Source organism: Rhincodon typus, chromosome 22, assembly GCF_021869965.1.
Source record: "Rhincodon typus isolate 14 chromosome 22, sRhiTyp1.1, whole genome shotgun sequence".
Classification (NCBI taxonomy): Eukaryota; Metazoa; Chordata; class Chondrichthyes; order Orectolobiformes; family Rhincodontidae; genus Rhincodon; species Rhincodon typus.
The window spans coordinates 33,055,977-33,073,423 of record NC_063353.1 but is presented as its reverse complement, the minus strand read 5'-3'; the positions used below and the strand labels follow the sequence as shown (position 1 = coordinate 33,073,423).

Genomic DNA, 17,447 nt, shown 5'->3' with positions numbered 1-17,447 from the left:
TCTGCCATCCCCAATGCCATTTCCTTCAGATGACTGAGGTGCCGTGTCACTGTACACACTGAGGATGTCCAGGGATACCGTCATGAAATGTTGCCAATTACTGGAGCTGGACCTGCAACATAAAGGAGTAGATAGCCATCCTATTCTGATGGCTGTCCTTTGTGCTACTGCTGCTTCCAAGGAGCTACTGGGAACCTGCGTGGGATTGTTCTCCCTTTGATCCATTAATGTCTTAAGGCTGCTTATTCGTTTTGTGCCAGATCACTCACTTCACTTCATCTCATCATCCCTGTTATTGCTGCTGCCTGGGCAGTCAGCTTTTACCCCAGGTGCAGGGGACCATTGTCTGTCCACACGTCGTGTTGGCAACACCATATTATAATGCAACTGACCTCTTCAATAGAAAAGGGTACCATTTAGTTAATATACAAGTCATCTGTGATCATCGATGCCACATCCTAGAATTCTACCCTGGGAATTGCCATGTTGCCATTATCCTTGTGAACTCTGCCTTTGCTTCGTTTCAAGGGCTGGATGCCCTATAATGATGCAGGTAACTATGGCTAATGACTCTGTTATGCAATTCTCTGACTGAGGCCGAGTGTAGATATAATGAAGCCCATTCAGGGACCAAGATCAATCGGGAGCAGACAATTGGTCTCCTGAAGCTCTGATAGGTCTGTTAGTTAGCTAAGTTGGCTGAATGGCCTGTTTGTAATGCAGGATGATGCCAACCGTGTGGGATCAATTCCTGCACCAGCTGAGGTTACCATGAAAGCCTCTTCTTCTCAAAGTCCCCCCTCACCTGAGGTGTTTGACTCTTAGGTTACCTCTTTCCAATGAGAGCGCAGCCCTATGGTCAGGTAGGACTCTGGTGAGTTTAACTTTTACTGACCTGTTCAGAACAAAGGTGGTATTGCCACAGTGTTGCCACTTCCTATCGGAATTAAAATCAGAAGGAAATAATTTTGTCAGCTTGCTGATAATCAGGAAGTTTTGAAACTTCCATTAGAATTCCTGGGTGAAAATTACAACACGGATGATCTATTAAATCCTTATAAGGAAGGCATGGTCAGACCTTGATAAATTTTGAAGAGTCCATGATCATCGCACAAAAAAAACAACATGGACTTTAACAGCTTGTAAAGAAATGACGGAAATTCAATTTGGGGGTGGCCGAATTGGTAAGAGCATTTAATTTGCTGGATTGTGCTCTGACGGACAGGCTTCTTGTTCTAAGTGACATTCGGTTCCCAGAAGGGGAAGCCCCATTAAATCATATGTCTTGACTTGAAAGAATTTTTAAAGACAGTTTATTCCCTTTTGCCTGCTTGAAACAAATAGGATATTTCTTGGTGGTACAAAGAGTAGGGGTATCAGTGGTTTCTGCATTTTGAAAAGATCCAGATAGAACACAGAACATAGAACAGTACAGCATAGTACAGGCCCTTCAGCCCACAATGTTATGCTGACCTATTATCCTACTAAGATCAAATTACCCTGCATACCTTACATTTTACAATCCTCCATGTGCCTATCCAAGAGTCGCCTAAATGTCTCTAATGTATCTGACTCCACTACCACTGCTGGCAGCACATTCCACATGCCCACTACTCTCTGTGTAAAGATCTCGGCATCAGTGCAATGCAAGGTTTACAGATTGGTTGAATGAACTCTTTTAGGAAAGCTAAATAAAAACCAAAAGAACTGCAGATGCTGTAAAACAGGAACAAAATCAGAGTTAATGTTTCGGGTCCGGTGACCCTTCCTCAGAACTTCTGAGGAAGAGTCACCGGACCTAAAATGCTAACTGTGATTTTTCATTCACAGATTCTGCCAGACCTGCTGAGCTTTTCTAGCTACATCTGTTTTTGTACCTTTAGAAAAGCTGGCTATTAAAGCAGAAGACAGAATTGGAACAAAGATAATAAGTGGATGAATCCCAAGCATGCCCAAGGAGCAGTTAATAGATACTTCAAGCATGTTTTTGGTTCTGTATAATCATGTAATAGCTACCCAAAAAGGGTCCTTAAAATAACACGATGCAGAGAATTTTGTGGAAATGGATAGAAATAATAAAGAATCTGAACAAATTTATGCTGGCTAAAAGGAGTTTGAATCCTGTGATGAATTTGTTCTTTGCAGACTTATTTAACTGTGTGTTAGACAGTGCTTTCACTTTGCAGTACGTGAAACAGATTACTTGAAATGTTAGAGTGATTCACTAAGTATGAGAATTGACGCAAGATTAAGGAATATAAAATTACGACTTTCTTTAGTTTTGGTGACGACACTACATTGAAATTGCTAGAGTGAGTGCAATTCTGGGTAAAAAAAAACTAGAGTGAGCCATTTTATATGTTCCGATGTGATCGCTAGTGAGAAATCTATGCTATTGAGTAAACATTCTATCAAAATGTTATAATTAAAGCTTGACATGATGCGAGATAAGAAAATTAATTTTGTTATGCTTTATACATGTGTATCCTCTATTGTATCCTGGTCCACCCGCATTCATGCTATGGTCAAGAAAGCAAAACAATGCCTCTACCTCTTCAGGAGATTAAGGAAATTTAACATGTCCATAAAGACTCTTACCAATTCTTATAGATGGATGCATCACAGCTTGGTACAGCAATTGCTCTGTCCAGGACCGTACAAAACACAGCTCAGTCCATCATGCAAGTTGACCTTCCATCCATTGACTCTATCTATACTTCTTGTTGCCTCAAAGACCCCTCCCACCCCAGTTATAAGATACAAAAGCTTAAACACACATCCCAACAGATTTGAGAACAGACTTCTGAATGGACCTCTCAAATTCTAAATTTAATGTCGATCTCACTCTTTGTGCATCTTCTCTGCAGCTGTAACGTTATATTTCTTGCTCTATTCTGTTACCCTAATGCACTTTGTATGGTAATGATCTGCCTGGACTGCACATAAAACAAAACTTTTCACTGTACCTAAGTACATGTGGCAATAATAAATCAAATCAAACAAAACCTGATGTTTCTAATCAGAACATAAGACAAATATTAATTATGTCAGCTCATAAGAATCAGAGAAGGGACAAAAGACACATTTTTCCGAAGTTACAAAGACAATTTGCTTATCCTATTTGTTAAAGGTTCAAAATCTGCTAAGTGATGCAAATGCTATTAATGGACAGTGTACAGGCCTAGTAGAAGGGATTAATGAGAAATGTGAAATCTGTAAAAGATAAAACAGCAGAGGCTGCTGCTATTGTAAACCTTCCATTGGCATGTGACTTTCATGGACTTACCATGGATCTAAAGGTAATGGAAGAAAGACAATATTTTTTGTCTATGTTTCATGGCTTGTCAGCCAGATTTGATCTTTCTACAACAATACTTAGTAAGGACAAAGGGGTTAGTATAGACAAACACATGCAGAAATTGACAAGGACTTGACTTGAGACACCAGCCACATTTCTGATTAATAATGACAGGAATTTTCCAAACTTTTATGGTCATTGAATACCACAGCTCACAAAGTTCTTTCAGCAATGAAAAGTAGCATGTGGCTATTGATGAAAATTTACATTAAAGTTTAGCTGATCATTTAGAATGTAACTGACAAACATTCCTGATATGGGTGGCATGGTGGTTCAGTGGTTAGCATTGCTGCCTCAGTGCCAGGGACCCAGATTCAATTCCAATGTTGGGTGACTGTCTGTGTGGAGTTTGCATGTTCTCCCCTGCATAGGTTTCCTCTGGGCACTCCAGTTCCATCCCACAGTCCAAAGATGCGTAGGTTAGGTGGATTGGCCATACTAAGTTATCCCATAGTGTCCAGTGATGTGCAGGCTAGGTGTGTTAGCCATGGGAAATGTGAGGTTATGGGGATAGGGTTGGCGGCTGGGTCTGGGTGGGATGCTCTTCGGAGGGTCGGTGCAGACTCGTTGGGCTGAATGCCCTCTTTTCCACACTGCTGGAATTCTATGATTCCAATATTGGCAGTTCATTTAAAGAATTCACTCTGGATGGTTGGACTGGGGGGGTGGGGTGGTGGGCATTGTGGAGGAGGAGTGAAAGTGTGTATCAATCGGTCTGTACTTAAATGCCTTCTGTGCTTTGTGAAAGACCATCTCCTCCAGAAAGTACCATAAAAGTTCAATTTTCTCTGTACATTGTACGCTTTACATGCAGGAAGATGGCCTTTAGTTAAGGCTGAAGTCTTTAGGAACATTCAAAGAGCTCTCAAGCGTTACTGAAGATCATAGAAGGTAAAATTTAATTCAATGAGGTTTACGTTAATCAAAAAGGGCCATGGGGAATGAAAATGCCCTGGTAAAGGTAACAGGTTATGATAGTAAGATAGTATTTGTCAGACATGGCAATCAAACTGTAATTCCTCACAGTTTAAAAACCTTAGAGTCTGAGCAGTTTGTGCTTAAGGTGCAGACACACACAGGTTATGGAGAATCAAGGCAGGATAGTGATCATGAGCCACAGTACAGAACTGTCATGTCCAAAGTTTAATTGCCGGAGTAGATGGCAAATATTCTAGAGGACTCAGGGATACAACAGTTGTGGAACACACTCAAAAACGTTGCTGCCAAGTTTAACTACTGGATGAATGTTCAGGATAATAGTCAAGATGTGAGGGTCATAAGCTGGGGTGAAAAAAATGGAGACGATAACATACTGGAGAAAGTCTTTCCACGAGTACAAGAACATGTCTTCATGGTATGAGCCTTGGCAGATATGAAAGTGCAAGAGGCAATAGCAAGAAAAGAATCAAGTAAAGGCCACAGAGCAGTCTTGAAACAGAACTAGAAGCAGATGTTTTCATAATCGATAAATTTTAGCGAATACTGATACATTTGAGGGCAAATGTGAAAGACACAGTAACCAAAAGGAATTAAATGGTTGGAGAGAGTTGGGAGTTTTTCTTTTCTGAAGTATCAGACAGGAGGTAACCAGCAATGTTACGTAAGTGAATTTATACACAACATGTCCTTGCGTTTATACAGAACATGTCCTTGAAAAGCAACTGGGAGATACATATGTTATAGTAGACTATTTCACAGATGGAAAAGTAATCTTCAAAATTGCTTTGACTCTTTTAGTTGTACATTCAAGAGAATGTAGATTTATTGAAGTAAAATGTTTGATCGAGGGTGGCATGGTGGCTAGTGGTTAGCACTGCTGCCCCATTCGATTCCATCCTCAGGTGACTGTCTGGGTGGAGTTTGCACATTCTCTGTGACTGCATGGATTTCCGCTCGGTGCTCCGGTTTCCTTCTCCAGTCCAAATTTGTGCAGGTTAGGTGGATCAGCCATGGTAAACGTGGGGTTCCAGGGATTGGGTGTGTATCTGGGTCCAGGTGGGATGTTCTTCGGAGGTTCAGTGCAGACTCGATGGGCCAAAAAAAAATGGCCTTTCTCTGCAGGGATTGTACAATTTGACGCAAAGCCACAATTCGGCATGGTGCTACTTCTCAGAGAGAAGTGAAATGGCCCAAAGAGGCAGAAAGGGTAGGAGGAAACTATGGAAACTAATCAAATGTGTCCGTATCTAAATGATACTTCCAGTGTGTGATATATTACCTTGAATTTTTTTTAAAATTGAAATTTAGTTGTATTCAGGCAAAGAGCAGAATTTGCAACATTTCATTGCTATCAGACAGGATGTCTTTTATGAATTTAAGCATGTTAAAATAAGAGTAGAATTTAAAATTGCAAGTCAGTCTTATGGGACTTTTACATATATTGATTTCAATTTTAAACAGAATAAGTCTGGAATAATTTGTTCCTTTAACATGTTAGAACAAAGACAAGTGCTTCACAGGACAATTATCAATTGACATTTGACATCACATTACATAAAAGGTATGAGGACAAACAACAAAGATTGATCAAAAGAGTTATATATTGAGAATGTGTTAAAGGAGGAGAGAGGGATAGAGAAGTAGAGATGTTGAAAGAAGTGATTCTTGAGCTTACGGCCTATGTAGATGTAAGCAAACCTGCCAGTTGCTGAGCAATTTGAGATTTTGATGCTCAGACTATAGTTGGAGGAGCACTGATGTCTCGGGGATTGTAGGGCAGATGAGCTTTCATAAATAGACAGAGGTGAGGTCATACAAGGGTTTGAAAACAAGGATAATGAATAAATGCCACTTGATGAGTTGAATCTCAACTAGAATCAGAATTTCCCAGCTGTGTGTTACCATAACAACATACAATATTGGAGCAAAAGTAGGCTATTTGGCCCATCATGTCTGTTCCACCATTCAATAAGATCACGGCTGATCTTGTAATCTTCAACTCCACTTTCCTGCCTTATCCCCCATTGCCCCTGATTTGCTTACTTATTAGAAATCTGTTTTAACTTTGAATATACTTAATGACCCAGCTTCGACAGCACTCTGTGGTAAAGAATTCCACAATTGGCTACCATGAGAAAGAAGAGATTCCTCCTCTTCTCAGTCTTTAGTGAGTGATTCCTTACTTTGAGATATGCCTTCTGGTCTGGTCTCTCTCTCAAGGGGAAGCCACCTTTCAGCATCTACCATCAAGTCCCCCAAGAATCCTTCATGTTTCAATAAGGCCAATTCTCATTTTTCTAAACTTGGAGAGAGTACAGACCCAGCTTACTCAACTTCTTCTCATAAGACAGCTCCTCCAGACCCAGGATCAAACTAGTGAACCTCCTCTGGACTGCTTCCAAAGCCAGTATATATTTGCACAGATAAAGGGCCCAAAACTGCTCACAGTTTTCCGGATGCAGTCTAGAGAGTTTTAGCAAGACTTCCCTATTTTTAAACTCCATTCCACTTGAAATAAATTTCAACAATCCATTTGCCTTCCGTATTAACTGCTGAAATTGGATGTTGCCTCTTTGAGATGCAAGCATGAGGAATGCAATCTTTCCCTGTTTAAATAATTTCATATCTTCCATTTTTCCTATCAATGTACATAACCTCATACTATCTCACTTTTTATTCCACCTCTAAGCTTTTCCCCACTCACTTATCCTGTCCATGTTCCTTGGTAGATTCCTTGTGTCATCCTTACCACTTGCTTTCCCACCTACTATTGTGCCATCTGCAAACTTGGCAATAGCACATTCACTTTTGTCATCCAAGTCATTAATTTATATGTAGATAACTTGCTCCATTCTGCTTCCTACATCTGGACTGAATTTTCCATATTTCTTACATTGAACTCTTTTATTCTTGGTGTTGTGACAGTTCTCCAGAGGATTTGCTGAATTAAACTTGCTCAAGCACAGTAACTCGCTTTGTGGCTTTTTGCATGGCTTTCGTTTGAAGCAGTTCAGGGACCAGTGAACAGCTTTCAACTAAGCGCGCGTACAGACATTTCCAGACCTGTTTCTTTGATGATGGTTTAATCACGTAGATAACACGTCAATGTTTCACACATGGCAAATTTCCTCAGTACTTCTTTAAAAAAAATACCACTGCTTGATTAGAGGTAATATATCACCAGGTGGTGATCAGAGATAACTAGATTAATTGGATGGTTGGGTGGTTACCAGGGATAACTGATGGTGATCAGCATGTGATCAGGGCCTTGTTATCAGCTAGTGAATGAGTACTGTTGTTCTGTGATCTGGTATATGTAAGAGTAATTAGGAGCCAGCAGATAGTGATGGTACCACTGGAATGTGATCAAGTACCACCAGATAACGATTGATCATTGGACAGTAATCAGAGACCAGCAAATAATGATCAGAGTTTGCCAGATATTAATTATTTGTTAGTGAACAAACTGCTGTTGGAGCAACACTCATCTGAGCAAGTGAAGAGTATTCCATCACACTCCTGATAGATGCCTTGTAGATGGATTGTTAATCCAAAGACCCAAATAGTGTTTGATTCCAGTCATGGGAAATGGTGGAATTTGAATTCAATAAAAATCTGGAATTAAGACTCTAATGATGACCATGAATCCATTGTCGATTGTTGGAAAAAAACCATCTGGTCTTGGAATTCCCTCCCTAAGGGCATTGTGGGTCAACCTACAGCACATGGACTGCAGCGGTTCAAGGAGGCAGCTCACCACCACCTTCTCAAAGGCAACGAGGGACAGACAACAAAGTGCTGGCCAGCCAGTGAGGTCCATGATCCACAAGTGAATAAAAAAAAAGTCCTTTAGGGAAAGGAAGCTGTCATTTTTACCTGGTCTGGCATACATGTGACTCCAGACCCACAGCAATGTGGTTGACTCTTAATACCCTCTGGGCAATTAGAGAAGGGCTGGAGGGGAGTGTGGAACCCACCGGCCCCACCACTCCCGGCACTTTTCCCAGCAATCGCAGGAAGTGCTACACCTGCCCCTACACCTTCCCCCCTCACCCCCATCCCAGGCCCCAAGAAAACCTTCCACATCAAGCAGATGTTCACCTGCACATCTGCTAATGTGATATACTGCATCCGCTGTTCCCGTTGTGGCCTCCTCTACATCGGGGAAACCAAGCGGAGGCTTGGGGACCACACTGTGGAACACCTACGCTAGGTTCGCACCAAACAGCTGCACCTCCCAGTCGCGAACTATTTCAACTCCCCCTCCCACTCCTTAGACGACATGTCCATCCTGGGCCTCCTGCAGTGCCACAACGATGCCACCGGCAGGTTGCAGGAACAGCATCTCATATTTCGCTTGGGAACCCTGCAGCCCAATGGTATCAATGTGGATTTCACAAGCTTCAAAATCTCCCCTCCCCCGACCGCATCCCAAAACCAGCCCAGCTTGTCCCCATCTCCCTAACCTGTCCTCCCACCTATCCACTCCTCCCACCTCAAGCCCCACCCCCATCTCCTACTTACTCGTCTCATCCCGCCCCCTTGATCTGTCCGCTCTCCCTGGACTGACCTATCCCCTCCCTAACTCCTCACCTACATTCACCTTTACTGGCTCCAACCCTGCCTCCTTGACCTGTCTGTCTCCTCTCCACCTATCTTCTCCTTTATCCATCTTCTATCCGCCTCCCCATTTCTCCCTATTTATTTCAGAACCCCCTTCCCCTCCCCCATTTCTGAAGAAGGGTCTAGACCCGAAACATCAGCCTTCCTGCTCCTCTGATGCTGCTTGGTCTGCTGTGTTCATCCAGCTCTGCACCTTGTTATCTCAGATTCTCCAGCATCGGCAGTTCCTACTATCCCTGTGATTGGTCCTTTTTCTTGGGACGAGGATGAATCAAGTATACAAGTCTATGTGTGCCAGTAATGGACATGTTCCTAAATTAATAATCAAGAGAAAGTAAGTGCAAATTGCAAATGGCTTAAAAAATTTAATTCATTTTGAAGAATTTTGTGAGAAAATTGTGGGACCTGTAAACGTGTGCACAGTGTTGTCATAATGTAATTAAAAATAGTTATTTTCTGCCCTTTCAGAAAAGAAACTAAGTTTTTGTCCCCTACGTCTGAGTCATCAAGACCAAAATGGAAGCATTCTGGGCCATGGTTTTGAATTTCCCTGCCAGCTCCTACTGCTGTCTGTTTTTGTTAGGTCATGAATTATGGCAGATCATAACCGAATGCTCATCTCAAGTGATGTTGGATTTGCAATTTAAATCCCTTCTGAATATTCAAATTGCCATGCTTTTGGTGTTTTTGTGCAGACAGGTGTGTTCCCAACTGCTTGACTGGGAATCCTGCCAGGTCCTGAGTCTTGGGGGATGTCTGCTGAGCTGTCAGGAACCTATTGTCCAGTAAATTTAAATGCTGTTGCTGGTGTCCCACATGCCCCCTCATAACCCCATGTTGCTCCATATCCTGGCTTCTCCATGCCCAGTCATATTCCCTCCATGACCCATCCATATGCCACTCTACTCCCATGACACTTTCATACCCCCATGCACCTTCCATACCAACTCTCCCCAAATTCACTATGTACAGAACCAATAAGCAATTGGTGAGGCTGCCACGTCTTTGAAATCTCTCAAAGCTGACACACTAAACAAAGATGATTTGAAAGTTTACTGTGAAGTAAATTTCTCAACCTACAACCTCATAAAAGTATCAATCAAACATAGCCATTTATAGAGATAACAAGGTGTGGAGCTGGATGAACACAGCAGGCCAAGCAGCATCAGAGGAGCAGGAAAGCTGATGTTTCGGGTCTGGACCCTTCTCCAGAAAATTTTTCTGAAGAAGGGTCTCGGCCCGAAACGTCAGCCTTCCTGCTCCTCTGATGCTGCTTGGCCTGCTATGTTCATCCAGCACTACAACTTGTTATCTCAGACTGTCCAGCATCGGCAGTTCCCACTATCTCATAGCCATTTATAGTATCAATTTCAAAAGCTTTATTCCAATTCACACCTCTTAATTCCATGCAAATGAACACGCCGGCATTGAAAAACAATATTGAAGAAGGAATACCCTGTTAGAAGAAAAGAAGATGTTAATCAAACAAAACTTGCACTCCCCGACAAGGTGTGTCAACAGAAACAAGCATTCATCTTGAGAACATCTTGAAACCCAACAGTCTGTTCATCTGCCCAGCCTCCTTTTGTTGTTACAGGGGCTAGATGAAGGAGAATATGGGGTCATGGAAGGGATAAGGAAGGAGAATGCATTGGAGGGCATATAGGATACAGAGGGGATGTGAGGGGGCATTGGGGCATGGTAGACAGGTAAGTGAGGCAGTAGAGATGCCAAATAGGATGCTTTCCATTATTAGCTGAGGCAACAATGTAGGAGGCCAGAGGGTATTCTAGAATGCTGTCAGATAGGAATTCAGCCATAATTAGAGCATTGCATCTAGTTCCGGTCACTGCAGTGGGGTTTTGATGTTATCACATTGAAGAAGGTACAAAACAGAGATTCTCAAGAATTTTGCCAGAACACAATTTTAGCTCTGAGGAAATATTGTACAGATTAGAATTGTTTTTGGAACAGAGAAGACCAATGGAAGGTTAACTTAAGTTAGTGCATCAATAGATTGGCTGCTAACATTAAAAAAGTCTAAGTTTTCATAAACATATGATGTGTAGTAAGAGTGATTGAGGAGATAAAGGAGACCTGTGCATGAGGAATGGGCATGATTAAGATAAAAATGTATGTTCATCTGTCGATACTGAGACTGCCAAAGTTATAGTAAAAGACGTAGATACTGAATGGCTAAAAGCTGATAAAGGTATGGTGAAACATAAGAATAAAATACGTACTTTAAATTGTTAAACCACCAGGTCCAGATAGGATGCAGCCAATGTTGTTGAGTAAAGATCGGAATTACAACACTGCTAGACATAATTTTGCAGTTCTCCTAGAGGAGGACAGTGATGCCAGGCAATTCATCTCATCAAGTGTGCTCCGACTTTCAATTGGATCATGGCTGATCTGAATCATCAATTTTAATTTCTTCCATTTTACCGATAACCCTTGAAGACCTTATGATTAAAAATCTGTTTATTTCAGTCTTGACTGTACTTAATACAGCCCACTGTGGTAAAGAATTCTACATGATCTCTATGTGAAAAGAAGTTCTTCCTCATCACTGGACTGACTAGATGACCCCTTACTCGAACAATATTCCTTCTAGTCCTAGACTCTCCCACAAGGGGAAACAACCTCACTGCATCTACCCTGTCAAGTCCCCTCAGAATCTTGAATGTTTCAGTAAGATTGCTTCTCATTCTTCTAAATGCCAGTGAGTACAGGCCCAAGTGACACAACCTCTCCTCGTAAGACAGTTCCTCCATTCCTGGGATAAATTTTGTGAACTGTCTCTGGACTGCCTCCAATGCCACTATATCTTTTGTTAGCTAAGGGGACCAAAACTGGTCACAGTATTCTAGATGTGGTCTAACTAGTGCCTTGCAGAGTTTTAGCAAGACTTTGCTGTTTTTACACTCCATCCTCTTTTAAATAAAAGGCCGACATCCCATTCGCCTTCCCCATGACCCACTAAACCTGGATGCTAGTTTGTTTTTGCAATTTGTGCACAAGAACTCCCAAAATCCTTTGTGCTGTAGCTTTCTGCAGTATTGCTTCATCAAATAATATTCAGCTCTTCTATTCTTCCTGCTGAACTGAAAAACCTCACATTTTCCCACGTTATATTCTATTTGCCAGTTACTTTCCCCATTCACTTAACATCCCTATATCCCTCTGCAGACTTTGTGTCATCCTAACCATTGCCTTTATCTATTATTGTGTCATCTGCAAATTTGGATACATTACATGCTGCCATCTTCAACAAGTCATTTAATGTAGTTTGTATATATTTGAGGCCCTAGAACTGATCCTTCTGGCACTCCATTAGTTTTGCATAGCATAAAGGTGTATCACAGAGATCATGTGAAGTCACTAACATCGCCCTTTCGTGATATGATTTAGTGACTTGGAGCTAGGGTGTACAGGAAATTATTTCAAAATTTGCAGATGTCATTAGTACTTGGAAGTGTAGGGAACAATAAAGAGAATGGTAATATACTTCAAGAGGTCATTGGCAGGCTGGTGGAATAGGTGAAGTTGTGGAAAGCAATATTAAAGAAAAGTATGAATTGATAGGTGATGCCAGAAGAATGAGGAGAGGCAAAATAAATTGAAAGGGTTAATTCTAAGGGAATGAACAGATCTGGGCATTTGTTTGCCTAAGTCATTGGAGGCAGCTTAAAAGAGCAATTAATTACTGAATCTTGGACTTAATAATTATAGGCATTTAGTATAGATAGAAGGAAGTTCTGATAAACTGATATAAAACATTGGTTCAACCAAAACCAGAGTATTGTTTCTAACACTTAAAAGACCTTATAGAGGGCACAGAAAGGATTTAACTGAATGGTTCTGGGAACCAAAGAATTGCATGAATAGTTTGCAGGTTATTTTTCTTAGAGTAGAAAAAGTTGAGATGGAATTCACTACAGGTTTTCAAAGTCATCAAGAATCTCAGCATAACAGAGAAAGATAAGCTGTTTCACATTGGTGAAGGATTGAAGACACAGATTTAATTGATCTGTAAAAGAACCAAAGCTGATTTAGTATCTGGCTAGGATCTGGAATGCATTACCTGAAAGGGTGATGCACACAGATTCAGTGGAGAAATTCAGAAAGGAATTCAATAAATACATGAGAGGACCAAAATTGCAAGGACAAGGGGAAAGAGCAGGGAAGTGGGACCCGCTAGTTAGCTCTTTGGAGAACCAGCATGGGCTCAATTAGCTGAATGGCTTATTTCAGTGCTTTTTTCATTCTGTGCATCTGTAATTCTTACAAGGCAAGATATTGTGCCATCCTTTCATCTATTTTTGCCTCTGTCTTGTGTTTATCTTTCTATCTTTATTCTGTGCGTTGTGTAACTCCGAGTTCCCATGTATCTCCCTCCCTCTCATTATGTATGGCTGATTAAGCTGTCTCCTCTGCTCCCTTTAAGTATCTCTTTGTCTTTGGTACCATTCAGCCCATGAAACAAAGGTGATATCTGTTCAATTTTATAGCAATAAAATAATTATTTGAAAGATTACTTCTGAATTTCATTCTATTATGAAATTGGTGGCTGACCCAGCTTGTTAGATATAGATGAAACTTCCTCTCCACTGTCATTGCAATACTCCCAGATCAACAAGAGTATCGGCTAGATACAGAGTAAAGATCCCAAAATAGGTATTTAATGGGACAACAACCTGTCCACATTCAGCAATCTACACATACCCGACCTACAGCCACCCCATTTACAACAATGTCATCCATGATCCCATGGCCATGTGTCAGGAAGGTTCTGCACCAGATCAATACACCCCCTTGACCAAAGAAATCTTGTGGATCTAAGCTGCACTTTTAGATACCAAGTGCAGATATTTCTTAATCTGTGACTTATGACAAATAAGCAGATGTAATTACACCCTTCCAAATTAATCACTTACCCCAAATTTTGATAATTGAAAGTCAGCATTCAGAGGACTCAAGTGGAGCTCACTGCTAATGTGGGCATACTCAGTCTCTGTACCTTTAGAACTGCTTGCAGCAGGCAAGCAACGAATTGTTCAGTTTTGCATTTGTGTGCATTTGTGTCAAGGAACTCTGTATATAAAATTGAAGAAATACTACAGCTAGATCAAGATAAAATATTTGTTTTGTTTTTGTGGAAAACTGCATTTATCACCATGCATCTTTCTGCTGCAGCAGTAACCAGACCTTGTAATCATGTATTATTAAGGAGTTAAAGCTTTGTAGTCTTTATTGTCTATGTGTATACATATTTGTGCTTGTGTGTTTGTGAAAATATATGTTTAAAGATATGTACACTGAACATGTTGCATGTTTATGTGTATACAGATGTCATATATAGACATGGCTGAACATAAATAAATATGTTTGTATCAAACACAAACTCACATCTCAGTCAGTGCATTCCATCCCTAACCACTCATTGCATAAGAAGGTTTTTCCTTGTGTTGCTGTCACTTCTTTTTTCAATCACCTTAAAATGATGTCCTCTGGTTCTCAATATTTCTTCTAATGGCAATAGATTCTCCCTGTCTATTCTGTGTGGATCCATCATGATTTTGAGCACCACTATTAAATATCCTTTTAATCTTAATCCTGTCTGAATTATTGTGGCCAGAACTGGACACAGTACTCCAGCTGAGGTTGAAGCAGTATTATAATAACTTCCTTGCTTATGCAGTCTGTGCTTCTATTTTAAAAAGCCCAAGTTCGCATATGTTTTACTCATCACTTTTTCAACCAGCTTTGACACCTTCAATCCTTATGTGCCCATTTACCCCCATAGCCCTCTGCTTTGAAACTGATCTTTTATTTCTTACAGCCCCTTTTCATTCTTCCTACCAAAGTGCAGCACTTCACATCATAGATATGTGAGCAAACCTGAGTCCATGGGATCAATGGGGCAGTGGCAGCATGGATGTGAAATGAATTAACAGGTAGAAAGCAATGGATAGCAATAAACTATTATCTTTCATAGTGGGAGGAGATATATCATGGTGACCACTGGGGTTAGTATTAGGACCACTGCTCTTTTTAATATTGATTAAACTTCAACATATTTTGGAAGATAGAACATAGTTTTGCATTTGTTTTGCATAAAGTTTGAAATTTTTAACACTAGTAAGCATTGAGGAGGATAGCAGCAGACCTCACCTAGCTTCGGAGTGCTGAAGTTGGCAGGCAAATGGGATAAAAAATTGAATAAGGAGAAGGGCAAAGTGATAAATTTTGTGAGGAAGAGTGAAAAAAGATCATCTAGGGATGGTACATAAATACAGTGTTTGAAAGCAAAGAATATATAATAAACCTTCATAAATCATTCACTAGGCCTGAGCTAATATACTATTTTTATTTGCGGGCACTACACTTTCCAAGGCATGTTAAGGGTCTGGATATGGTGTAGAGGATGTTGACTAGAATACTCAATGAAGGTCCGAGGTATGCAGAACGATGAACAAAGCTGGGATCAATTCTCTTCGGAGCAAAAGTTGTTAGAAGATTTAATAAAGTTGTCCAAAATGAAGAAACATTCTGAGTCAAAAAAAAAGAGAAGCTGTTTCCATGGGCAACAATTTGTTAACCAAAGAACAGACAAAGCAATTGGCAAAAGGAGCCAAAATTTGAGATTTTATTATAACTCAGCAAGATGCTACTATTCGGAGAATACTGCCAAAATGGTAATGGAGAAAGATTCAGTATTAGATTTCAGAAGGGAACTAGGTAAATATTTAAAGGAGAGAAATTTCAGAGTTACAGGCAAACAGCAAGAAAATTGGACTAATCTTAATGCACCTTCAGAGAAGTGGCATGAGCATGGTGGCCCAAATGGATTCCTTTTAGGCTGCAATATCTTATGATTCTATGTATATGTAATATGTGTATGAGAGAACACATACATATGCCTGTGTGTTCCTTTGTATTTGTGTGTGTGTGTGTGTGTGTGTGTGTTTGTGAGTGTACTCTTTGACTGTACATTGGTTCCCTTTCTGGCAACGCCTCAAATTTAAAATTCTCGTTCTTGTTTTCAAATCAGTCTGTTCCCTTGCCCCTTTTTATCTGTAATATAGACAAGCTGAGAACCCTCAAGGTCTCACTGAAGGAAGGGGATGTGATTGCACTGGTAGGGGTGCAGAAGAGATTCACCAGGATGTTGTCTGGAATGGAACCATTTAGCCATAAAGAGAGGCTGGATAGTCTCAAGTCGTTTTCTTTAGAGCAGAGAAGGCTGAGAGGGGACATGTCAAAGGTGTAGAAGATTATAAGGGGCTTGGGCAGTGTGGGTAGGAAGCTTCTGTTCCTCTTGGTTAAACTGTCAGTAATGAGGGGCCATAATTCTAAAGTGAATGACAGAAGTTTCAGAGGGGATTTGAGGAGAAATGATGTCACTCAGAGCGGAAATCGGGAATGCATAGCCTGGGAGGGTGGAAGAGATGGGAAACCTGACAACCTTCAAAAAGTGTATAGTTGAGCACCTGAAATTGAATTCAAGGCTATGGGACAAGTGCTGGAAAGTGGGATTAATGTAGATTGGCACAGACTGAATGGACTTCTGTGCTGTCTGATTCTATCTCTGTGTTCCTCCAATTCTAGCTATTTGAGCACCTCTGATTTTGGCTACTCCTCCACTGGCATTGTATCTTTAGGTGTGGAGGAGCCACGCTCTGGAATTCCTTCCACAAACCTCTCCATTTTCTCCCCTTTTAGGGTGCTTCACAATACCACCAGCTTTGGCCAAACCTTTGGTCTGCTGTCCTGATGTCTCCTTATGTATCTGCTCTGTGTCAGGTGATTCGCTCCTGTGTAGCACCTTGGGACATGCCATTGCGCTGAAAACTACAGAGATGGACATTGAGTGTATGAATATGTATGAATCGAGCCCTGTGTCTGTATCTCAGTTTTTACACTGAGTGTGTATATAAATGAGTGTTTGGATGTTAGCGAGTGTGTACGTGTTGCTGCGTGTGAGCAAAAGAAAAGTCTTTGTATGTTTGTGTAAAATGTGTGATGAGTGTGAACTTGAGTATGATCAAGTGTCCCGAACTGTGGGCGTACGGTGTGTGCACATATGTGCATTTGTGTTAGAATGCGTGGGTGTGAATGCGTGTATGAGTGTGAGCGTGTGTGTGTGCGCGGGTTTCCAAAAGCTTTTCACTCTGGTTTTTATTTTCCCCCTCTCTCTGTCTCCCCCCAGTGATGTGATGTCGATGGTTAGCGCACAGAGCATGCCTCTCAGTCCGACAGCCAGGAAACATGAGGAGGAGCAGCAACAGCAGAACACTTGCAACTGCAGCGAGGGTGAAGACGAGGAGAGTATCAGCCGAGAGGACACCATCTACCACACCATCAGGACGAGTACAGCAGCTAAAACCGGGCACCAAATGGACAACCCCGCGCCCAGCACTGTGGTCATTCGTATTGGAGTCCCTGACCTGCAGCAGACGGTCAGTAATGTGCGGTTTCAGTGTGTAATTTTCCCTGCAATTGACAGATGCAGTTACCTTCT

At 41.2% G+C, this 17,447-nt stretch overlaps 1 protein-coding gene across 1 annotated transcript in view; it reads left to right on the top strand.

The window, feature by feature from the left end:
• The window catches only part of shank3a (SH3 and multiple ankyrin repeat domains 3a), an 886,564-nt gene that overhangs the window by 130,709 nt on the left and 738,408 nt on the right, over window positions 1-17,447 (top strand). The window contains exon 3 of the mRNA XM_048610479.1: window positions 17,136-17,385. Coding sequence (XP_048466436.1) covers window positions 17,143-17,385 — 243 coding nt within the window. The 5' untranslated portion in view covers window positions 17,136-17,142. The remainder of the gene's footprint in view (window positions 1-17,135; window positions 17,386-17,447) is intronic.